The sequence below is a fragment of the Microcebus murinus genome, chromosome 5 (genome assembly GCF_040939455.1).
Source record: "Microcebus murinus isolate Inina chromosome 5, M.murinus_Inina_mat1.0, whole genome shotgun sequence".
NCBI lineage: Eukaryota > Metazoa > Chordata > Mammalia > Primates > Cheirogaleidae > Microcebus > Microcebus murinus.
The window spans coordinates 105131114-105156158 of record NC_134108.1 but is presented as its reverse complement, the minus strand read 5'-3'; the positions used below and the strand labels follow the sequence as shown (position 1 = coordinate 105156158).

Genomic DNA, 25045 nt, shown 5'->3' with positions numbered 1-25045 from the left:
CTTATCCAATCTGCAACACTGTTTGTGAGCTCTCTCCCCACACCTGTCACTAGGCCTTTGTCTCCTCTTATCTTCCTTGACTGAGTGGGTGCAGAATAATAGGAGAGTGGGAGATGCTGAGGGCAATGGATGGGGACCTGCTTCTGAAAAGAAGATGTAATTTAGAGATATTTTATTTTTTTCAATACTAGTAGTGACAGAAAAAGCAAGAATTAAAGCAGGAAGCAAAACAAAACCCCCCTAGAACTCATGACTTTAAATTTTCAGGAAAAAAAGTGCTATAAATATTAAAAGACTTACAGAGCACATTTACTTCTACTGTACAGCCCTGATGTACCTAACCATTACTTCAAACAGCGGGATGTTTTAAACAGACACTCTCCCCAGCACCTTTCTGGCGCTCCAAAATCACCTCTCTCAAACAGATGAAAAATAAGACAAACAGGTCTCCTTTGCTGAGTATGTAATTTATATAAATTGCATCAGATCCACAGCGAGTGTCTTTTAGAGAATTTCACCGGAACCAAAGAGAAGTTCAGAGATAAAATTGCAGCAGCGGATCAGGAAAAGAATGTAGAAGAACTGTGCAGTCACAGAGCTAACCTATAAGCTGTCCTTCGTCCTATGCACCTGAAATCGAATCTAGGAGGACCACGTCCGAGGTTAGCTGCGGGACAGTGGGGCTAGGTCCTATCTCTCCTCCAGGGGTCTCAAGTGTAACTCTCGCTCCAGCTGCTCTGCAGTCAGGGTGCCCTGGATGGCTTCACAGCCCGGGTTGAACACAGAGTAGGCGCTCTTCTCTCCCTCCTGCTTCTCTTCGGGGCCTCGCGTCCCAACATACATCCAGTAGAACAAGGACAGGACAAAATAAGCCAGGCCAAATTCCAGTTCCACAAACAGTCCCAGTAGGACCAACCAGAGAAGAACCTTCAAGAAGGTGACATTGGTCAGGAAGGACTGGTCCCAGCACGATGGCAGAGGAACGGCTCTGTTCCGCGGTGGCTGTGATGTGCTGCTCCCAGGCTGAGCCGCTTCCTAGGATACACAAGCAAACAAAAGTAAGCATAAAGGGTAATGGAGCCGAAAGATCAAAACTAATCTGAAAAGGCAGTTCTCATTGCTCTAAGAAGGCTGCTGGCTCATTGATTTCTATTTTGCGGCCCTGCTCTCTAAAACAATGATCTCCAAAGAGCTTATGTGCCCTGCCTCAAAACTGATCAGCACTCAGTGAGATGTGACCCAATAAAAGCCTCACAGCGTTCAGATTCCTATTCGTGGGAGTCATTTCTTCAAGTTAGTCTGCTGCTAACAAGAGCTAATCTGTGCCCCACACAGAAACCTCTCAATAACTGATAATGCAACAGCCACGACAGATGCTTCACAAACAGTCACAGTCAACATACGTTTGTTGATTTGATTAGAGGAGCTAAAATATTATGAATGACATGATTCTAAAATGGAGACCATACCAGAAACAGGAAACAAAAATCCACTTCACATATTAAAAAACCACTGTTACAGCAATTACTGGGCCCTCTTACCTTCCCATCCAGTGACCTTCCTACACAGGTCCTCATCCATCACTCAGACCCTCCAGTGTCTCCTAAATAGACTCCCTGCCTTCTATCTTTTCCCTTCCAAGCCGTCCTACCTACAACTGCTAAGTTAATTTCCTAAATCACCCATCACCCTCCTGCCCACAAACCCTCAACAAACTTCCATTGCCTGCAGGTGAAAATCCAAACTCCTTGGGCTGGAACCCAAGGCCCTCCATTTACTCAACAGACAGAGACGCCAGCACACAGGCCCCTGTGCTGGAAGCTGATGGCAGACACAGATATTTGGGTAGCTCTAAGAAGCTTTGTTTCCAGTCCGCTATTTTCCAAACCTTTTTGAGCATGAACCACAAGAAATACATTTCATACTGCGACCCAGCATGCACACGTGCAACGGAAAGTTTCACGGGTCAACACTCACCCTCCCTGAAAAGCTCTCATGTTTCCTATTTTATTTTTTTAAAAAGCTTAATGGAGTACAGGATGCTCTATATTGACTTCGCCATCCACTAATGGGTCACAATGGTCTAAGAAATGCCCTGTACAACACAATCCACAATCTACTGCTCCACAAATGATTCTTCCTCCTCAGCTCAACTGATCTTATTAGCCAATCCAGTCCTCAGCTGAGGCCTAGAACTGCCTCCACCTCCCCCCATTCCTCAACTCCTTGCCTGCCTTCCAGGTGAGCAATATTCGAGAACCGAGCCTGCCCTGACCCTCTGCCTCCCAGAGCACTGACTGGCTCTCTCGCTCACCGAGCACCAAGCCAGCCAGCACTGAACCGTCTCTCTTTTGGTACAGGTCACATGTGTTGCTTGACTGTAAGTACCACGAGGCCGTGAGTGCTATCACACCTGTTGTGTCTCCAGAGCTAAATGCAGCATCCCACACACAGACTCAACGCATAGCAGAACTTTCAGCTCATTTCTTCAGTTACATCCCATGTCCTTCTTCGCATAAAAATTTAAAAGGGGACCATAAATATTGGTTGCAATAAAAAATATTGGTCAAGGCCGGGCGCGGTGGCTCACGCCTGTAATCCTAGCTCTCTGGGAGGCCGAGGCGGGCGGATTGCTTAAGGTCAGGAGTTCGAAACCAGCCTGAGCAAGAGCGAGACCCCGTCTCTACTATAAATAGAAAGAAACTAATTGGCCAACTGATATATATATAAAAAAATTAGCCGGGCATGGTGGCGCATGCCTGTAGTCCCAGCTACTCGGGAGGCTGAGACAGAAGGATCGCTCGAGCCCAGGAGTTTGAGGTTGCTGTGAGCTAGGCTGACGCCACGGCACTCACACTAGCCTGGGCAACAAAGCGAGACTGTGTCTCAAAAAAAAAAAAAAAAAAAAATATTGGTCATCTGTTTTATGGTGCCTCAGAAATTCTATTTTGTTAGAACCTTCTTTTTGAGCATCAACACTGTAATTACTATCTTTTCAGCTGGATGGGAACGTCTGGCCGGAGAGGCCCTCACACCATCACCACACCCTACACTCCCGACGCCCATCAGATAAAGAAACAGCCCTTTCAGATCTGACCGGTGTGCACAACACTCCTTGCCCGAGAAGAAGACTGCACTGGGGTAGGAAATGTCTGGCCTGTCTAGGAACACAGGAACAACAGGACGGTGTGACCACGGTGGCGTGGGCAAGAAGCGAACGGTGAGATGAGGGGGTGGGCGGGTAGGGCAGGAGCCAGGTGGGCCACAGTAGGGATTCCAGAAACGGGAAACTGCTAAAGGTCTTAGCAGGGAACCAACACAATCCAACTTGCATTCGAGACTACCCTGGCTGCCACGTAAAGAACGCACCGCAAGGAAGCAAGGTGGAAACAGGAAGTTGGTTAGTAGCTAGTGCAGCAGGCCCAACTAGAGAGGGTCCAGCATTGAGTAGGGTAGTGACAGAAGTCAGAAAGAAATGATGGACTGACAGACACAGAATGCATTTTGAATGTATATGAATTGAAATTCGCAATAAGTTGAATTTATTAGTCAGGGAGTATGAAAAGAATAATGCTCATATGTCACCATTTAATAAATGTCTTTAAAATGTACGATCTCCTGTAATTCAGGGGCAGGCATTATCATTCCCAGTTACGACATGCGAACACTGGGAAGTTAAGTACTTTCTGTAGTCATACAGCTAGGGATAGGCAGAGATGAGGTCAGTCCAGGATCCTAAGACAGTCTCCCTCCAAAGCCCTTATTAATTAGGGGCCTTTATGGGCCATGGCAGGGGAAGCATCAGAGCCCTGGAGGGAGGCGGCGGTGGGGGCGGGGTGTAAGCAAGATGGCAAAGGGAACACATAAGGGAGAGGAGAGATAGGGAGATTCCTCTGCCTCATTGGGAATCTGTCCTAGCACAGTTCACCTTCTGCTGTGAAAGCTGCATGAGAGTGTCTGGTCGTGACATCACAGTAGGCGCAGTTCAGGGAGGGCATTTCTCCTCCTCAAATACCGAGCTGCTGCCCTCAGGGCCTTTGCACTTGAGGTTCCCTCTGGGAGGGAACGCTCCCTTTCCCTTACAACACCTCACTGCCATTCCCTTCTGCAAACCTCAGCAAAAATGTCACCACATGTGACATGTGGCCTTCTCCCTAGGTTTCTGCAAGGGTGGCTCCTTCTTGTTAAATGTCACCTCCTTAGCGAGACTCTCCCTGGGCATCCAACTTAAAATCGCACTCTGCTCCCCTCACCCCTATTCACTATCACAGTCTTCTGGTTTCATTTTTCCTTTTCATAGCATTTATCATCTCATTGTTCTGTTTACTGTCCTCCTTCCCCTGCGATCCCAGGCTCAAATGCAAGTTCTGGAAGAGCAGGACTTGTTCTGTCTTAATCACACTGTCTCCTGGGATTAGGACAGAAGCTGGAACGTAGTGGGCACGTGACCAGATTTTGTTGATTGAATGAATGAATGAATGATGGTGAAGGGAAGGGAGAAATTAAAGATGACTCCTAGATTTTGGGGGGTGATGCAAGGCTGTGACTCCAAAGCATGAGAGCACTTGAGCAGTAGCCACCTTGAGCCAAGGCATGGTGGTAAGGAGCTGCACACGCGATGTGCACTGGGGGCTTGCGTGGATATGGCTGGAGAGGGAGGCAGGTGGCTTCTGTAGGACTAAAAGAGGTTACAGGCATTTTTGCCCTAGTGAGAAGCTTGTCACAGAATTAAGTATTTTGTTCTGGGGAACTACAAAATTTGGGGTCGGGGGCCTGAGGATGTGGATACTTCCTTATCTATGACTACTGAAAAGAAGCAATTATAAATAGAAGGCTACAGAAATCTCTGACAGGCCACAGTGTACCATCACAATTATTAAGTAGAAAAAAAATTATTAAGTAGAGATGGATTGTAAATTAGAAAAAAATTTTTAAAGAGAATTTTCACACCAAAGCAAACCCAGGAATGATAACAGTCAATGAAAATGAGCTGAAGGCCGAGTCGCTAATGAAAAACAGAGCAATTGATAAGAAGCAACCGCAGGTCCAGTATTTCCTCTCATCTTTTTGTCAGGCCGTCAGCTTTTGGGTTTTCAGTAATGAAAGCTTTTTCTGAGTTCAGTTTCTCTGGGTCCAACTCAATGATCTCATATTCCTTTGGAAATGACACATACATTCAAATGCTCATTGTGTGAGTTAGGTATTGTTTTTTAACTGCAGGGGGAAAAAGGGTAAGGGAAATGGATTCTAAAACCTTAAGCAATTGTGCTCAGAAAGTTCTAGGCAACGATAAAATTATCCAAAGACAATAGAGACAAACCGCACGTGAGGAAATAGGTTGTTTGAACCTTGCTGCGCTCTCTTTACCTCTTTCTGCAAGTCAGTTGGAACCCTGCATATTATGGGCAATATGGAATTAAAATAAAGTAACAATAAGTTCTCCTCAATTAAAAAAAAAAAAGCCCCTCAAATCAAATGTTGTGCAGTAATAGATGAACTCAAGGGAACCAATTTTAAGCTAACACTTCTACAGTACATTTTAATTTTTAAAAGGAACTTTTTGGCTCTTGTTACATATATGAGGAACAAAAGGCCTTGTCACAGATTGTGGCAAGGCACCGATTATCCCTTGATACGTTTTGTCCTGTATTGTCACACAGACATTTTAATCTCACATGCAAGTCACCTTGCCATTTTACTCATAAGTGAAAACTAAAAGACACAAAGATGTGAATTAAACTCACCTGCAAACTAAGAGCTTGGCAAAATAATTTTTTTTTTTTTTGCCTTGAACATTCACTACTGAAACTGAATAAGCTCCTGCCAGCACGGGCAGTTACAGCTGCCACACTTTTGCAAATTTTGTATTAAAATCCATTTCCAAAGCACAGGCTACGTGGGCTACCGGCTGCACGTGCCCGAGGTGCTAATCAAATGAACCCTTAACTACTGCCACTTCTGGTCAGTATCCAATTAGACCTCTTACCCTCCATTAGCCGAGGGCTATGGCTCAACTTGGTTGTGGAGCGGTTTCCCAAAGCCACAGGGTGTCACAATGGTGACTCCACACGCTGTGAATAAATTCAGGGGCAGGGGTGCTTTCTTCCGGGACCCTAGACCCCCGCTTCCCGCCTGGAATGAGAAACTGCGTGGGTCGCGGGCTGCAAAGAAAACGCCAAAGCCACGTAGCAGTGCTGACACGCGCGGAGGGAAACGCGAGGGCCCGCGTCCCTGCAGGAGGCCAAGGCCGGCAGCCCGGCCCAGACAGCTAAGACCACGCCGGGAACGCGCGGGGGGGCGTGGCCGGCGCGCCGTCACGTGGTGGGCGGGCCCGTTCCTTCCCTGAAGGGGCGGAGCCTGCAGGCCACCACGTGGTGGGCGGCGCCTCAGCCGGAATTTCCAGGGAGCCGCCAGCGTGGCCAGGTCCCGCAGGTGAGCCCTCCCTCCTCTCACCTGAGCGAGGCTGGCTTGGGCCTGGGCACTAGTAGGCCTCGGTTTCCAAGCCAGGAGCCGCTTTAGCCAGCTTGGGGCTGCCCTTAGAGTCGAAGCTGCTTCCGTCTTCTCTCCCGGGGTCTGTGCGCTCTGGCTCGAAGTACTCGGTTGGGCCGCCAAGCCGGCCCGTTTTCGGGCCGCCCGAAACTCGGCTAACCGCTGTTCCATGGCGCGCGCGCGCGCGCCCCCCGCGCCCGCTCACCCGGAAGCGCGCGCGCCCTCCCGCAGGGCCCTTCCCCCGCGTGCCCGCTGCCGGGCCGCGGTGCGCCTGCGTGGCGGCGGCTCTCTGTTGCGCGTGCGCGCCGTCGTGGCCCGGCCGCTGCCTGGTTTGTGACGTCCGGTGGCCATTGTGAACGCGAAATAGACCTTTCTCCGGACGCACGCGGGCGCCGTGTCCGCCTCCTCGAGCCAAAAAGTTAAGAGTCTAAAGCGGAAGGGCTGTCCCATTGTTCTGTGAGGGCCACTCTCCCTGCTCCTCTCGCTTCAGGGTGCTAATCCCCACAGGTCCAGCCTCCCGTAGCCGGTGCACGCTCAGGTGGGCACCAGTGACGAGCTCCGCGTGGAGAAGGTGGGCCCAGGGCACGTGAAAGGCCCGTGGCCGCTAGGAATTTCTGGGGTCAGGAGGAAGACAGTCTATAGCCTGCCCCTTTCCTCTTACCGGGGCATGCCAGTCTTGGTTCTTGGAGGATGACTTTCTCGTTGCTCACAGGGCAGACTGTGCAGCCCTCTGTCATTGCTCTTGCCACGCTGGAATTTATCTGGTTTTGTGTCTGCATAAGTCAGAAACTTGAAAAAACCAAAAACTTTTACTGGGGTGCAACTTAAAATACATCTTAAATGTGCAGCTCAATAACCTTGTTTTCATGTGCGCACCTGTATAACTACCACCCAGATAAAGAACAAGAACATTTCTAGTACCCTGGGGAGCTGCCTTGTTCCCTCTCCCAATCAGTGCCCACCCTAAAGGACACAATTTAGGTCAGGGACTGTTTTATAGATTTTTTAAAACTCTAAGCATTTGAGTGCCACTGACATAATTAAGACTCAAGTATTTGTTGGGTATTGCTGAGGCTGAGTCAAGAAACCAGGTAAACTAGAATGGAGTGTTTTATTCATGTAACAAATGTTTAGGGCCTGCTATGTCTCAAGTATTGTACTAGGCACTGGGGATGCTGGGATGAACGTGTTTTCTTAGAAGCTTACATTCTAAATAGAAAGACAGTCAATAAAGACATAACTACACATTTAATGTAATGTAATATAATGTCAGGTACTGATTAATGCTATCAAGAAAAGTAAACCAAAGGAAGGGATGGGAGTGGAGTGGTGTGGCTATTTAGAGCTAATGACCAGGGAAGACCTCTGAGGGGTTGCCATGTGAGCACAGACCTAAGTGAAATGCGTGAGCTATGTAGTCATTGGGAAAAGAGTGTTTCAGCCAGAGGAAATAAGTGCAAAGGTCCTGAGACCTGCACAAATAGTATGCTTGCCCTGCTCACAGAACACCAGGGAGGCCAGTGTGATTGGAGCAGAGGGAGAGAGAGAATGGTAGACAATAAAGATGCTGAGGGCCAGATCGTGTAAGGCCTTGTAGGCCATGTAAAAGACTTTGTATTGTATTCTAAAAGTGTGACAGGAAGCAACCAGAGGATTTTGAGCATATACCATGATATGACATATTTTTTAAGGATCAAACTGGCTGCTGGAGGTGGGACCCTGGAGGGATGCAAGAGTAGAAGAAGGAAAAACAGGAACAAATACAGTAGAATGAGAGACTGGTAGTTTAGGCTAGAAGGATAGTGATGGAGGTCATGAGAATTGGTCAGATTGTGAATATATTTTGAAGATGTGAGCCAACAGGATGTACAGATGGATTGGATGTGGGATGTGAGAAAAAATGCAACAAAGTTGACAGATTTCTTCCATTGACACTCCTTCTTAACCCCCCCATACACACACCCACCCTGAGTAACTTGGTGAATGATGCTGAAGCCCTCTACTGAATGTGGGCACACTGGGAGGAGAGGATCATGGAATAAACATGGAAAGTTTTGTTTTGGACAGGCAAAGAGTTTGAGAAAAGTACCTATTGGATATCCAAATATAGGCAGATGGATAGTGAAAATGAATTCCAGGAAAAGTCAGGACTGGAGACACATATTGGAAGTCATCAGGATGTGTGTGATATTTAAAGCTGTGCAACTAGATAAGATGTACTAGAGAGTGAATGTGCATAAGAAGAGAAGATATTTGAGGACTGAGCCCTGAGTGGATTAGAGATGGTTTGTAAGATAGAAAAGAATGGGGCTATTACACCATAATGTCCTCTTGTTGAGAAACCACAGTGAAAATTTCTTGCCCATTTTGGTGTCAGGAGTATGTCTGCTTCTCTTGAGAGACTGGGGATTCGTTTACTGATTGTGTTTCCCACTTGATAATGACACTGAGACCTTAGAGCTGTATTTATGGCCCATAGCTAATATACGCATAGAATTAAGGCATGCAGTTTGTGGGTCCCTAGGAAACATGGCATCTTCAAAAAGGTTAAGTAAGGAGGATTTAGTTACAAAGGTATAGCAGGATGAAGGGAGCCAGCAAGGGATGCTTCACAGGAAGTGTTACCAGCCTCTGAGCCTGAAGCAGCAAGAGGACAGTGTGGTTATCAGAACCCAGTGAGACCTGTAGCTGCAGGAGAGGCCAGGAAACAAGGGAGCATAGAACAGCGAGGGAAGGGCGGAAAGAGGATCAGAGGAGGCAAATGGAGAACATCCAGGCAAGTGCTATGTCGTTCCTGTTCTGTCTTGCTTTGGTAACTTTATTTTCCATTTTTAAAAATGTACTATGAATTTATTTTGTCTTGGTGTTTTGTAAACCTCTTTAAAATCCTTTTTGGAAGAAGTTGAAAGAATGGAAAAAAGGAAAGATGAAAAGATGATCGTGAAGAATAACTCCTGCCAAACCAACTTCATTTCCTCTTTGAATATAGGATTGTGAGAGTTGGGAAAAAAATAAAAAAATAAGGATTGTGAGACTATCCAAAATAAGCAGGATCCCAAAAATGTACTTAAAATGTGTGAATTTAATTTTTTATTATGAAATACTTTATGCATGTAATATGTATATAATGTGTGTATATACAATTTACAATGTGTGTGCATATATATCATATTTGTAAGTTATAAATAATAAAACACTGACATGCCCTGTGGCCTTGTGATATATTGTCATTGGCCCCAATTCTGTACTCCTCCCTGTATCCATGCCATAAAAGGCAGAGTGTACTTTAAACTCAGCCATGCAAGTTGCTTTGGCCAAATGGGATGATGGCAGAAATTATGCAAGCAAGGGCTTGAAGTGTGTTTGTCCTATTGCGTGCAGCCTGTTACTATTCTGCATTGCCATGAGATGAACTTGGACAGCTAGCCAGCTGGTCAGAGAATAATGAGAGACATCTGAGCTGTGGTCACCCAACTGACCCAGAGTCCTGCAGTTTAAAGCTGAGCTGCCCAACTGAATCCAACCTAAAATAGCAGCCCCTTAGCTTACCCTAAAATGTATGAAAAACAAATGCTTATTTTATATCATTGAAGTTTTGCAGTGGTTTGTTACACAGTGAAAGCTAAGCGATACACACATGGCCATTACTCAAGAGAAGAACATTTTATTTGAAGTCCTGTCCTTCCCTGTGAGTTTATTCCTGACTCCTTCCCATTCCTTCAGTCTATTCATGTGGTAAGTTACATTAATAGATTTTCTGTTGTTTAACCATTATTTCTGGAATATACGAAATTCAGTCCCTTTATAAAATATAAAATTCAAAGCTAGATTTGGTTTGATAAATTTTTAGAAATATTGCATCTGTGTGTATTAGTGAGAATTTCCTATAGTTTTCATGTACTGTCCTTAAAAGGTTTGGGTTTTAGGATTATACTAGCTGTATGAAATTAGCTGAAGTGTGCCTCTTACCCCTCCCCTAATTTTCTAGAGCAGTTTTAATAAAATATGAATTAACTGCTTATTAAATGTTTGATAAGACTTAGCAGTAATGCCATCTGGACCTGGTGTTTTCTTGGATCAGGTAAATAAATGGAAGCTACAGTTAAGTGGATTGATAACTGATCAACTCAACTTTACCCAAAAAGGGTTAAAAAATGGATCAACATCAATCTGTCCTGTCTGATATTTTTAGGAGGGTCTTGGATGAAAATATACAAGTCTATTTATCATATATTCAGGTGACAAAAATTTGGTAGAGAAAGATCCATAATAATGTCTTTAGGGTAAGAAAACAAGAATGAATTTGATTCAATTTATTATGATTAATGCATTGTGCAGATGCTCAGAGGGAACTCTGCCTCCTTATAGATTTGCATTTATGTTTTTATGTCTTTGTTTTTGTTTCTTAATCATTGGCTGGAGAGCAATTTGTTTCTATAGGACTTGGAGCCTTTCCCTGACCACAGACTGGGTAGGAGGAAGGGTGTGTGTTGGATGTTTTTGCTGCTACAATGAATCCCATTGTCAAAGTGAGGGGGGAGGATATATTATTGATACCCTCATGCCCACATGCTGTCATTGGTCCTATCCTTGCAGGTACCACATACCAAGTTCTGAACAAGGTACTTTATATGATAAGCCACAGAACGTCCAGAGGGGAGTAACCTACGTAATGATGTGTCTAGAGCAGAGTTTCACAACCTTGGCACTTTTGAAATTTCAGGCCAGATAATTCTTTGTTGTGGGGCTGCCCTGTGCCTTGTAGATTTTTAGCAGTGTCCCTAGCTACTACCCATCAGGTGTCAGTAGTACTACCCCTAGTTCTAACAACCAAAAATGTCTCTGGACAGTGCCAAGTGCCCGCTAGGAGGCAAATTTACCCCTGGTTGAGAACCACTGGTCTAAGACCATATTGTGGTGAGAACAGTAAAGGCAGCGAATGATTTGGGCCAGAGAAGAAGAGCCTTAATACAAACATACCACTTTGGTTTAGGAATTCTAGTGTTACTGTGAATGGGGGGTTGGGGCATGGGGGAGAATCATTCTGTGGGGCTTGAAGGGGCAGAACTAAGTTGGAAATTAAAAGATGACAAATGTGGAATCTGAAAATAAAGGATTTTATTGGCTTCTCAATTATTCCAGCAGCAGGATGTACTGCCTTACAGATCAAGCGATTCCCTGACACTAGCGGTATTCAAGCAAGGCTGACTAGCCAGCCACTTGTTGGGATGCTGTAGAGGGGAACTGAAGAGAGATTTCATTAACCGAGATGATTACCAAATCCCTTCCAAAGAACTTTATGTTTCAATCCAAGTAAACTGGGAGGAGGGAATGGAAGGCTTTGGGGCATCAGGCTGAGAATGTGTAGCATAAGGTGCTAGCACCACTGCCCATATCCCTTCAGCTCTCACTATTGCTGTGCATGCTGGAAGATTATTTCCAGAACCTGGAGGCTTCCTCTGGCTGCCAGAATGTGTTCAACTAATGCATGAGACAGATTAGGAGTGGTGGGAGGTTACTCCTCCCCAATCCCGAAATAGCCTTCAACCCATTTTGGATGGGAGTTGGTGGGTAAATACCGCAGGTCTCTCGCTTTTCACTGGGGATGACTCTGAGGTGTGTTCCACAGAGTCCGCCAGGGGTCTTCAGCGGGAATGAGCCTTAGTTGCTCATAGCAGCACCTGCTCATTGATGTGCCCTCTCTCACCTTTCTTCCCTTTCCTGTCTCACTTCCCTGTTTCCCTACCAGTGCTCCCTGGGCTCACTTCCCCAGAAAACCTCTGGCATTTTAATCTTCATCCCAGGATCATCTTCTGAGAGAATCTAAGCTGAGAGCTATGCAAGACCTAAGCAAGGCTATGGACTTGCTTGTGGAAGGGAAGTAAACTAGACAGCTGGTTGGTATTTCACTTTTACCAAACCTCTGTCTTGAATTTGAAGCAAGCACAGCACACAGAGAAGGATATCTAGAGATGGTAATAAACAAGTTAGGAGAAAGGAAGGGAAGAGGAGAGCCACAGTGGTTCAACTGAAGCAGCCTGTTCAGGACCGTTCTTGGGAAGGCGATTTGGCCTTCACTTTTATTGAACCCTGTGGAAGTCAGAGTCCTAGAACGACTGATCTCGTCATTCTATGATTCTGTCCTCCAGGGACGTTAGAGACCATTCAGTCAGCAAATCTTGATTGAACACCTGCTATCTGCCAGGCTTTGAGGATGCAGAGATGAATAAAATATGCCCCCGGCCCTTAGAAGTTCAAGGTCTAGTTGGGGAGGAAGACCCATTAATAGACAATTACAACACAGAGGTCTGAGGGAGCAGAGGAGGGGCACTAACTCTGGCTGGCTGGGAGTTCTTCAGATTTAAATATGGGGAAACTGAGGCCCAGAGAGGGAAAGCTGATGAGGTTCTATAATTCCTGGGCATTGCTATAGACAATATTTCTGGTGATAGTTCGATGCTTTATAATATTATCTTTGGCATTTGCGGGAAACATACTGCTTCATGACCCTTCTGCCCCTACCTGCTCTTGGCCAGATGGTCGCAGGTGCTTGTGCCTGACAGCTACTGCTGGCTTGAACTTCGCCTTTACAACTACAGTGATCTTGTGTTTGAAAGAGCTCCGCAGTCACTCAGTCTCTACTGTTTTTCTTAGTCAGTCCTACCCAATCTCATCTGAAGCTTCTTCGTGGCCCTCTTCTATGTCTACTTAACTCCCTTTAGCTCTTAAGACCTTAGGTTGTGACAGTTTCCTGCCCACTTGACCTGCCTCATGTGCATGCCCTATTGCGCTCACCTCTGATACTCAGGGAAATGCCTCCTGTGGCTTGCAGGACAGATGATCAGACAAAGCTCACAGGATTGCAACAAAAAATATCTATATGTAAATTCCATCCCTAAACTATCCGAAAGTATTTGGAGAAGGATCTCTTTGCAAGTTGTCAATGCACGTAAAGAAAGCCATGTAGGCGTGTGTTTCTTAGGAGCCTGCGTCTGTGTGGTTATGTATGGGAATAAAGTCAGGAGGAAGGCAAGTGTTTGCCCTATAAAGTCCTGGAAGAAACGGGCCATTTCAGTAAAATATATGCATGTGCTCCCAGAGCAGTATATTTGCTGACTCTTGACAAAATTGGCTGCTCAGCCACCTCCTTTGAAACTCTCGCTGCCGCCCTCACATTTCTCTCCAGCCACTGACCTTCCAGAGCCTTGCCTAAACACCGGGCTGCAGGCCCCAAATGGATCCATCTTTCATTCTAGCAGCATGAGCTGCTGCTGAGGCTCAGAGGCAAGGCTGACCCCTTCTGCGTGACTTAGCAACAGGAACGAAGGCTGCCCGGCAGCCTTGGCTGCTGGCTCTGCTCTGTCGTCGCCTGCTTGGCTGTGAGTCACTTAGTGCTCTGCACACTGGGGAGCCATTACCGCAGTCTGGGGCAAGGTGGACATGATGCAGGGGAAGTGAGGCGATTCCTACCCGACACTCGGCCTCCTTCCAGATGTGTTACTTTTCCTAGACTTGTTTCCTATGGAAAGATTTTCTACCTCTGAGTTCATCCTTTAAAAAAAAATTTTTTTTAACCTTGAGGACCAATTGAGTTAGTCATTCACTATCAACAAGAAATGCTTGTTGAGCTTCTATTAATAGGTGACCTTTGTGGATTACTGTATGCCGGCACTGTGCTACCCACTTGAAAATTATATGCTTTAATTTTCTCAACAGCCCTTCAGAAAGGCATATGGGCAGATTTCATAGTTCAGTGTCACACAGCAAGCCACTAGCAAGGCCAGGATTTGAACCCAGGGAGTCAGACTCCAGAGCCCAGGAACCCACCATTCTGTCTCCTCCTATGTGCAGACTACTTTCAATGTTCTGGGAAGACAAACAGGTGTAAGTTGTGATCCCTCAGCTCAAAAACACACAAAAAACACCTCACCAAATCACAGGAAAGATGAAACAATGTAAAATGGGGCCGGGCGCGGTGGCTCACGCCTGTAATCCTAGCACTCTGGGAGGCTGAGGCGGGCGGATTGCTCAAGGTCAGGAGTTTGAGACCAGCCTGAACAAGAGTGAGACCCCCATCTCTACTAAAAATAGAAATAAATTAATTGGCCAACTAAAAATATATAGAAAAAATTAGCTGGGCATGGTGGCACATGCCTGTAGTCTCAGCTACTCGGGAGGCTGAGGCAGAAGGATCACTTGAGCCCAGGAGTTAGAGGTTGCTCTGAGCTAGGCTGATGCCACGGCACTCTAGCCCGGGCAACAGAGTGAGACTCTGTCTCAAAAAAAAAGAATGTGGAATGATAAATAATGCCAGAAACTACTGTTAAGTGTGATATCAGTGGAACAGACAGGGCAGGAGCTTATAAGGCAAAGAAGAAAGCAGTGAGGCAAGGGTGGTCTACAAGACTCCATGGAGGAGTATGGCATTTGATTGGCCTTGAAAGATGAATGGGATTCACATAAACTGAGAGGAGAAAGTCAACCAAGGTACAGAGGACCTCGAACACATGGGTTCAAGTCCCAGCTTTGACACTATCTATGCAACACAGGAAAATCTCTCATTTTCTTTATTCTATTTCCTCTTCTGTAAAGACAAAAGCTCAACCAAGTAGTATGGAGTAGGAAAGAAAGCAGAAATTTGGAACCAGAATACTTGGCTTCAGAGAGGTGGGGAGGGAGGAGTTAGTGATTTGAGGAGTGGGTAGTTACAAAGTTCTAGTTCTTGACTTAAATGGTGGTTCCATGAGTAATCACTTTGTGATAACCCATTGAGCTGTAAAAGTAAGTAAGTGAATAGCTTCTACTTTTTGTTTTGTGTTGGGCAAGAAGGCACTTGTCCATCTGTTTCTTTAGGATATCAAGATGAGGTGAGCTGATGGGGGGTGCCTAGTAGCACACAGGCAGCTAAGAGAGTATGAAACTAGCATGGTCCAAACTCAGTAGGTGATCAAAGGCCTGGGAAGAAACAGAGGAAAAGAGGAACTTCCTAGTCCAGAAGAATTGGAATGCATGTGGAGATGATTGACATTGTTTCCATACTAAAAACCTGATAGGATGACTTCTGCTGTTCTCTTCTCTCCTGACTCCCATCACTCTGCAGGGCTTGTTTACATCAAAACAAACCTCTTTCTCCCATATCCTAATAGGCTTGGGTTAAATTTATGCAGTCATTGATGTCACTTTGAGGTGGGATTGAGAAGCCTATGAATCAGCCAGCCTCCCACGGAGTGTTTGTAGGAGCCACTGGGATTCCTGCCTGTCTCAAAAGAAATCCAGCTGCTCGGTACAATGGTCTGAGCCTCTCTGTGAATCTGAGATCCCCATTAGGAAGCTAATAGTAAGGGGAAACCATACAGTACTTATCTTTGGCTCTGGGCTCCTCCTTCACCCAGAACTGCTAAAGACATGGCAGGTTCCATGGTTGGTAACTCCATGGTGGGTGGCCCCATGGCAAGGGGTTTCATGGTGGTAGGTTCTATGGCAGGGGCTTCTGTGGTGGGGGACTCCATGGTGATGGCTTCCATGGTGGGGGATTCCATGGTGGGAGTTTCCGTGTGAGGGGTTCCATGGTGGGAGGGCTCCATGGTGAAGGGTTCCATTGTGCCAGTTCTATGGTAGAAGCTTCCATGGTGGTGGTGGGGTTCCATGGTGAGGAATTTCATGGTGAGGGCTTCCATAGTGGGGGCTCTGTTGTGAGAGGTTCCATGGTGGGAGGTTCCATGGTGAAGGGTTCCATTGTGGGGGTTCCATGGTGGAGAGTTCTGGGGTGAGGAATTCCATGGTGGGGGCTTCCATGGTAAGGGATTCCATAGTGGGAGGTTCTGTGGGGGTGTGCTCCGTGGTGGGAGGTTCTCTGATGGGCGCATTCATCATACTACCACACCTCTCCTCCCACACAAACCCCACTCCCAAGCTCTCACCCTTCCCTTTAGCAATACTAAAATATAATAAAATTACCCAAACATCCCATGTTGTTTCCTTCCTCTGTGCCCATCCACACTTTTTCCTTTCTTTACTTCCTCACCTGCTGAGTGTCACTCGTCCCACATACTTGGCTTGTATATCTCTTTCTCTAGGAAGATGGGGTTTGTTCCCTTGGGTATGCATTCCTAGCACCAACTGTATCCTCTGTCATAACCCTTATCACCTGCATGGCAATGGTTGGTTTCCTGGTTGATAGGATATCATTTCAGATTTCTGAATAAAGACCACAAATAATAGTGAACAAGATGGAAGTTTGTTTCCCCTCTAGGCATCACATAAGAGTTCCACTGGGCCTGCTCTATCTTGTTGCTCTGCCATCCTTAGGATCTTGACCAGCACAGTACAAGCTGGGCTTTCAGCACATCAGAATCCCAGCCTGCCTTAATTCCAAAGCCAACCTCTTAACCAGCAGGCCATATGGCCTCTGTTAGTGAAGCTGAGCTCATTGCAGATGGGGGAGGAGGATACGAAGAAAATTTGAAGAGTTCAAGATATATTGGGAGACATTTCAGTGCCTGGTGAGGGGAGGTGGGAGATGAGATCATGAAGGTTGTGTCTAACTGTGCAGGACTTGAATGTCATATATACATGTGATGGTGGTGACTGTGTCCTTCATTGTCAATAATGTCATCTCTTAAGCGCGTACTCCAAAATCACAGCCTTTGAAGTGGGAATCAGCTCCAAGTGTCTCCAAAGACTCTCTTAAATCTTCCTTCCATAATTTTGGGGAGACATGGGTCAGATCTCTACAAGGGGAAATGGAGTAAAGAAGCTGGTTCTCAATGATTCACTTCTAACGCAGGGTCCCATGGCCCTGAGACACCCACCTTCAGGATGATCATCAGAATCACCTTGGCACCTTACTAAAAAGGAAAGAGGATCCTGGGCCCATCTGTGGCCCTTTGACTCTCCAGTGTGGAGCTTAGGAACCTGTATATCTTTGTAAAATTCTCTCAGAGACTCTGATGAGGAGCTGGGCGTGGGCACCTTTGCACTTAGAAGACCCATCACCACCCTTTATTTACTCTAACTGAAAATTCACCAATTGCACTCCTTTTTCTTTCATGGTGGAAGCATTTTTCTCTTTGGACCCACGGCAGGGTAATTTCTTATTTGAACTTCTCTCTGAATTCTAAGCCCCAGGTTATTGCAAATTCCAAAAAGTTTTGAACCTTCTCCAAGTCTGCTTAGCAGCAAATCCACATTCTGGAAGCATAAATACAGAGCTGAGAAATTCAAAGCTTTGGTTAACCACAAACCCCAACCATGTGTGCATCTCTATACCCTGATAGATATTTCTTCTTAGCTGTGACCATCAGTCTCCCATGACTCCCAGCTCACTCATCCCCTGGACAGAGACCTCTGTCTTTAGAAAATTACCCAGGAGCAACTGAGCCATATGGTAAAGTAGAAGATTTATTTAATGCCTTCATGAGCCATGCACTTTATATGCATGATCTTGTCTAAACCTCCTTGACAATCTGGGGATATTAGCATTATTAGTCCCAATTTATAGATAAAGAGTTTGAAGCTCAAGAAGAAGGAGAACTGGATTTCATACCTGGATCTGTTTGAGTAATAATTCTGAGTTACTAGCCTACTTCTCCCAGTGATGTGTATGTGTGTGTGGATGAGAGGAAAAGAACAAGGAATAGAGGTAGAGAGACAAAGCATTTCCTCTTTGGGGACTGCTACCTATTTTCCTCTTCTGTTCTCCTACCCCCTTTACATTCTCATGCCAGCAGCAGCCCATACAGGAACAATCTTTGACGCTCCAAGGCAAACTTTAGCAGAGAAAGTTGAGCTCCTTCTGCAGAAACTAGTTTCCTCTCTGCATCATTTCAGAGCCTCAGTGGACTCACAAATATCATTTTCAGCTAATCATGTATGCGCCAGACAGTTATGATATACAATAAATGATTAACACGTTCAGCCAATTCCCTGGAAGACAATTCAACAAATTTATTGGAAGGCACTTTTATTCAAGATAGCACACAGATTCCCTTTTCCTACACTTTCTTCCTTTGCTGATTCACTCTGTATTGTGCCTGGATGAATCATTTGGCTTTTCTAATTCAACAGGGCTGAATGGGAGAGGTCTGGGCACATGATTACTGCTGGGAAAACGGCAGGTGTGACTCATGAGAGGTATGGTCGGCGCTCTTTGGGATCAGAACGATTCTAAATCTGAGGCACTTGATGGAGATAGCTATCACATTTGGTTCAAGTTTTCCCTTGGAGATTGAATTCATCCTCCCAAATGCTATTATTTGCTGATTGGAGGAGAGTTATACAGGATCCCCTGGTCTGTAGCAATTGGAGTGAATTCTCCTGTGGCAGGCTTGGCCCTCCAGAGCATTAATTGGTTTTAATGCAGAGAGGTTTAAAATAACTCACTCTTCCACAAACTAATCTCTCATTTCCTGGAGCAGATTGAATTGTTTGGAAATGAGCCATTGAAAGAGTTCTTTCTCACTCAGCCTGAGGTTTGTAACAAATCTCCCTAGAAAAGAGAAGCTAAGAGGGAATGCTATAGGGGGAAGCTGGCTATGCCTGTTCTGTGGACTCCAAAATTTTTTCTTCAGTCTCGTCCTTGTCTTCTAAACCTGGATTGATGAACCCAGGATAATGTGCATTAAGAAAATCATCTTGGCTGGGCACAGTGGCTCACGCCTGTAATCCCAGGGCTTTGGGAGGCAAAGATGGGAGGATCCCTTGAGCCTAGGAGTTTGACACTAGCCTGAGCAACATGGTGAGACCCCATCTCTACAAAAAATAAGAAAAATTACTCAGGCATGGTGGCATGGGCTTATAGACTCAGATACTTGGGAGGCTGAGACTGAAGGATTGCTTGAGCTCATGAGTTTGAGGCTGCAGTGAGCTACAATTGTGCCACTGTGTCTCCAAAAAAAAAAAATAAATAACTAAACAACAGCAAATCATTCTATTCCTACACCACTCAGAGTATTGGATAGCTAAAAAATAATGTCAGCCAAGTGTAACTGTGTGGAAAGGGTGCCATGGTACAAGTTTTTGCCCCAACCCTGTAACCAATCTAGCTCAGTTTTCTCATCTGTAAAATGAGCCTGTTGGACTCACTGTTCCCTAAAGACTTAAATTGATTGAAGAACAGTTTGGTTAAATTCATTCTATTATTCTAAAACAGAGTTTTCCAACTTTGGCATGAATAACATTTTGGGCCTATACTTTTTTTCTAAGGGCTGTCATGTGTATTGTCAGATGTTTAGAAGTATCCATGGTCTCTACCCACCATATGCTGGGAGCATCTGCCCCCCCCCCCCAGTTGCAAAAACAAAACAATTATTTCTAGACATTGACAAATGTCTCTTAGGGAGCAAAATATCCCCTGGTTGAAAACCACCTTCAATAGCTTCTCATTGCCTACAGAAAATGTGCTCATTTATTGAATGTTTTATATTATTTATTGAGTACTTACTGGAACCAAAAATAACTGAAACTCAATCCCTGCTGCAAGGAATTCACATTCTAATTAGAAGGACAGATAATTATAATCTAATGTGGCACATATGATGACCAAAAGAGGTGCAGAGGAAGGAAGGAAGAAAACCATTGATGGTGAAGATGGAGGGAGCTCATATAGCTTTTTGGAGAAAATTAACGATTAAATGGAACATTAGATGGTAAGTAGAAATTAGCCAGGCATTCCAAGCTGAGGGGACGGCACAAGAAAAGGCAGAATGGTGAGAGAGGATACTGACACACTCCCACAAAGCTCTTTGAACCAAGGGAGTGGTGAGGATGAATCTCTCAGAGACATCCCAGCTGTGTATGGTGTCTTTTAATATTCCATTCTGGAGAAGCAGTTCCGAATCCTAAAACTCCCAGCCAGTGTTCTGCTTAGTGCGTTTGGCAACGTTACTGTCATGGAGCTCTCCAGGGTACTGAACCGTGTCCATCTGAACCCCCTTTAGTCAGCAGCTCTTAACCTGAGCACCTGCCTAGCACCCTGCCCCTTCCTGCCTATGCCTCCTGCCCTCGGCTGATACCATGTAGTGGAAAGAGCATAGGTTTACCAATTTAAATTACCCAAATGAGAGGAGAATCCAATAAATGATAAATTATTTTTATAAATTATGGTGCATTCCTGTTGAAAGAATATTACAGTGTTTTGGTGGCCTTTTAGTTGTTTTTAAAATTTTATTTGGAACTTTATATATTTCCTGAGATACCTATAATAAGCATGAATTTCGCATAAAATATTATTTAAAATAAAATAATAATAAAGAGCTTTGGAATCAAATAGACTGGGATGTAAATCTTAACTTCGCCACTTAATAGCTGTCTAACCTTGAGACAGTTAATTTAATCTCCCTGGAAGTTGTTTACTCAACTGCAAAATGAGCTCAAGCATGTGCACCTACCAAGAATGGGAGGTGTTGCTTAATCAGGGAAACACTCAGCAAATTCTTGCTTGTTATTTCCTATCTCATTGTTTGAATGCTCAATTTTCTACTACAGCAAAGGCAAGCCTGGTGGAAAGCAAGGTGTCAACAGGTCTCATAGACACAGATTGCCAATGCACTTTTCACTTCCCGTTCTTGGGCCCTCGATTAGGAACAGTGCTCTGGACTAGAGCTGAATCGGAGTTATAATGCCTATGTCATTTCCACCTTGGCTCCCAGCACATAAGCACCCAGACCCTTACTCTCATAGAAGGATAATAGAAGACCATTCCCTGGGTAATCTGACCATCTGAAGAATAAATTCCTAAAGATATTGGGTATTCTACCAATAAACAGCCCAACCAAATAACCCTACTTTGAAGCTCAAAGTTGACAGACCCCACACACTTGCTGAGAACTTCCAATTAGTTGTTTTTTATTTTGTTTTGTTTCTGTTTTGTTTCTTTTTAGCTTCTCATTCATTATCATGTGCATACAGCCAAGTTTTACAGCTAAGGAAAGGCTCTAACATGAGAGAAAGAGATAAAAGAAAAAAAAATAATAAATTGGGCAGAAACAAAAACTATGCAGGAAATTCTATAATTATTCTATAAATTCTAAATTTCTATAGAATTCTAAAAATTCTATAATTCCCCAGTAGATTCTATAATTAATATTTGTCAAGAAGTAAAAGAAAATCTTCCAGGAAACAAGAACAGGGTGCTATAAAAAAATGAACACTTAAGGAGAATACAAGGCTCTTGAAAATGAAAAAAGGGAAATGGCAAATGAGAAGGAAGAACTATTGAGGAAATCTCATCTCATTTCCACCTCCCCTCACCAAAGAACAAAAATGCATAGACATAAACTAAGAGAAAACAGGTGAAAAAGAATAGATGACCAGTCATGAAGGTTCAACATTAGGATAATGGTAATTCTAAAAAGAGAGAACAGAGAAAATGGGGGAAAGGAGGAAATTCTCATAGAAATAATGTAAGAAATTTCCCAGAATGGATTGAAAGGACCCACCAAGTAGCCAGCATAATAAATGAAAGAAAGAGGAAAACTCACAAGGCACGTACATCATTGTCAAATTTCAGATCAGTGGGGACAAAGAAAAAAAATCCTACGAGCCACCAGAGAGAATGTTAAGGATCTGGAATCAGGATGGCTTCAGATCTCTCAACAGTAATACTTGAAGGAAGAAGACAATGGAGAAATGCCTTTGAAATGCTGATGGAAAAATGAACCTGCAACTATACCTGGCCTAAGTATACATCAGGTGCTGTAGAATAAAAACATTTCTAGACCTGCATAGTCTCAACAAATCTCTCCCCACGCACCCTTCCTCAGGAAATCACTAGAGGGTATGCTCCATATAAAAGAGAGAGTAAGCCAAGACAGCGAAAGACATTGAATACAGAAAACATGAGCTCCAACCCCAGAGAGGGGTGCAAGGAATGGTGCTGACTTCTACCAGGCGTGGAGGGCAACCAGCCAAGAGTATAGCAGAGTGTCTTAAGAAACAGATATGCTGAAAGCCATCGTCACCAAAATCCCCATTACTATTGATTCATATTTTAAAGCGTGAGGACAGGGCTCCTGGGTAAGTCTGGCTGAGATGCCCAGTTTGGGGCCTGTCTTAATGACTTCTGATGAGGTTGCTACTTTTCCCACTCTGGCCTGCTTTCGGATCAGCTTGGGATGCTCATTTCACCCACCGAAGTGCTCTTCTTAGATCCGCTGCAGAAGCTAATGGTAGCCACGGTGAAGCAGGAGATTCAGAGCATATGGACCCATGCTCTGGAACATATTTCTTCTGAACACCCAGCGCCCAGCCCACACAGCAGCCTTGCCACATGCTGAGCTCTGGTGAGCCCTGTGTTTCCTAAGGTCTGCTCATGACCTTGCCCACCTATTTCCCGAGAAGGGGCCACTGGAAACTCTGGGGGAAGCTGCAACCAGATCACCCAGACACTCAGTTTAGCTTCTCTCTCTCCTGGGCACCTTTATCCCCCAGGGCAACACTGCCCTCTCACTCTCAGCTAGATGTGCGCTTGCATTCCATACACATGATTTCACCTAGGTGGTAAAATGATAAAGGAAATCAAGATAATGATGGGTGCAAAAAGTCAAGATAGTGGTTATCTCTGGGGAGGAGGTTGGAGGTTTTATTTAGAGAGGGGCATTTGGAGGACTTCTAAGGAACTGGTTAGTGTTCAATTTCTTAATATTTGTGGTAAGTACATAGGTGTTAAATAGTTTCACCTCCACGTATGTTTAAAATACTCTTCTATACCTATGAGATGCACTTCACAATAAAAGCCTATGTACCAAGAAGACACCAAAGCAAATCTATCTTGTGAAGTAATGAGAACATATGTTCACGTGGGCTGGCTGGGCCTTGGACAGAGGGAACTGTCCACGGTCCTCCCTTTTCCTAACTGGGAGACAGCAGAAATAACATTATAACACCCGACCAGCAGCAGAATGCTGAGGCTTTTCAGACCAATTCATAGATGGTTTCATGGCGGTGAGAATCCTTTTGCAATGACCTGGAGTCCATGAAAGGCGGCTGGTGCAGAGAAAGCATTTAGGACATCCTCTCGGCTGTTAGCAAGAGGGCAGGTGGCTTTGCCCATCCTGATCCATTCTCCGCCCTGCCCACTTTGCTCTGTGCCCAGCTTCTGACAGCTGCGCACTATGTCGCCAGGCTCCCCTGTTCTTTGGCTTTTAGCTGGATGTTGCCAATAGGAGTCGCTGGCAGGAGATTGGAGTGCAAGAAGAGAGAGGGGTGAACAGTATTTCTTCCCCTCTGCCTCCTGGCCTCACCGTCACTTGCTGGTGCTCCTCACCCCACACACCCCTATAAATAGTCCCTTATTAAATTCTCTCCAGTTAAAGCCCTTTTGAGTGCACCCCCTTTCATCTTTTGCCAGGACTCTGACTGCTACGTTATTTGAACATTTATGTGTCCCTGCCCAGTGGTACTTTTTCATGTTATTATGGATTTTGAGGACCAGAAAGTCTTTAGAAGCCCGAATAGGTAGCTCTCTAAGGGGGCGGTATTTCGGGAAGTGTTCCGGAGAAGTTCTCGGTCCACTCTCAAGTGAGACTGTGCAGCCGGCTGTCTCCACGCACAGCCTTGCTCGTCTGAAAACACCTCCCTCTAGGGAGGGGTCTGCAGGCCTGGCCTTTTGTGGAAAGATTAGACATTGGTGTAAGAGTCCATGATTATACTGCTAGCTCAGTGTAGAAAGGGCCGGGAGGTTTGCCTCTGGCTTGCGGAATTTGTATTCCTTTTGCAATTCTGTCCCGGGGGGAAAAGGAGGACCCCCACCCGGGCACGGGCAAGGGTGCACAGTTCTCGCCAGCATCCTCGCTGGATTGTTAGGAGAGGACCTTTTCTGCTTCCTTTCATGGAATGAGTCAGATGCTGCCCAACTCTTAGCATCTCTCATCGCCTCCCGTTGCCCTTCCCTCTGCAGATCAAAGCTCACCTCGGGAGAACCTCCAGGGGGAAGAAACAGCCAACGGAACCCCCGGGGCCAGGCAGGAAAAGCAAGTAAACAAGTGACTGACGCACTTTGTAGACAGCCTCTGCTGGGCCAGTGTGAGCAGGGGAAGTCGAGGAAGCTGGCCAGGATGGGGGCGGCCCCCGGTGGGCTCGGCTAACAGCTCATTGTTCCTCAGCGTTCCCAGGGAATAAAGTTGGCTTCCAGCATGACAAGCGTGCCAGGAGGACAGGCTATTTGTGTTGATAAACACGAAAGGAGGGGAAGTGACTAGCTGGGGGCAGGGTGGGTTTGAGTGGAATGTGCCTTTTTCTGGGAATCTGTATACTGGGCTCCTATGGGACGGGAGAGGAAGAGGGAGAAGGAGGAGGCAACGTTGGATACTGTTAAACACAGGGGACCTGGAGGTGGGCAGACCTGGGTTCTAATCCTGGGGCCTCTATTTCCTAACTTTGAAACTTGGCCCTGTTTTTTTAAATTTCTCTGGGCCTTGGCTTTGTTATCAATGAAATGGGAACGGTAATTCCTCACCCATAAGGTTGCCTGGAAAGCTTAATGAGATAATGCCCCTTAAGTGTCTGACACATAGAAAGTTCTTTAAAAAACGATTACTCTTGTTGTGAGGACGCTGCT

The 25045-nt window shown here is 45.4% G+C and overlaps 1 protein-coding gene and 1 long non-coding RNA gene across 2 annotated transcripts; one reads left to right on the top strand and one right to left on the bottom strand.

The window, feature by feature from the left end:
* Nucleotides 1-448: 448 nt before the first annotated feature.
* Nucleotides 449-6786, bottom strand: SAYSD1 (SAYSVFN motif domain containing 1). Its single transcript, XM_012746925.3, has 2 exons — nucleotides 6454-6786; nucleotides 449-1035 (listed from the first exon to the last, which is right to left on the bottom strand). Exons 1-2 carry the CDS (start codon nucleotides 6658-6660, stop codon nucleotides 691-693), a joined length of 552 nt encoding a protein of 183 aa, XP_012602379.1. The 5' UTR covers nucleotides 6661-6786; the 3' UTR covers nucleotides 449-690.
* LOC105861438 (uncharacterized) lies at nucleotides 6142-24627 on the top strand. The gene is made up of 3 exons (XR_001149545.2): nucleotides 6142-6432; nucleotides 18556-18621; nucleotides 24386-24627. It is a non-coding gene; the product is annotated as an uncharacterized LOC105861438 (long non-coding RNA).
* The last annotated feature ends 418 nt before the right edge of the window (nucleotides 24628-25045 follow it).

What these genes read in the sequence shown, in the direction of transcription:
- SAYSD1 (XM_012746925.3), bottom strand. Translation starts at nt 6,660, where the DNA reads ATGGAACAGCGGTTAGCCGAGTTTCGGGCGGCCCGAAAACGGGCCGGC. An exon ending in CCCAAGCCAGCCTCGCTCAG is followed by an intron (nt 1,036 to 6,453) that starts GTGAGAGGAGGG and finishes TGTGTATCCTAG; the next exon opens with GAAGCGGCTCAGCCTGGGAG.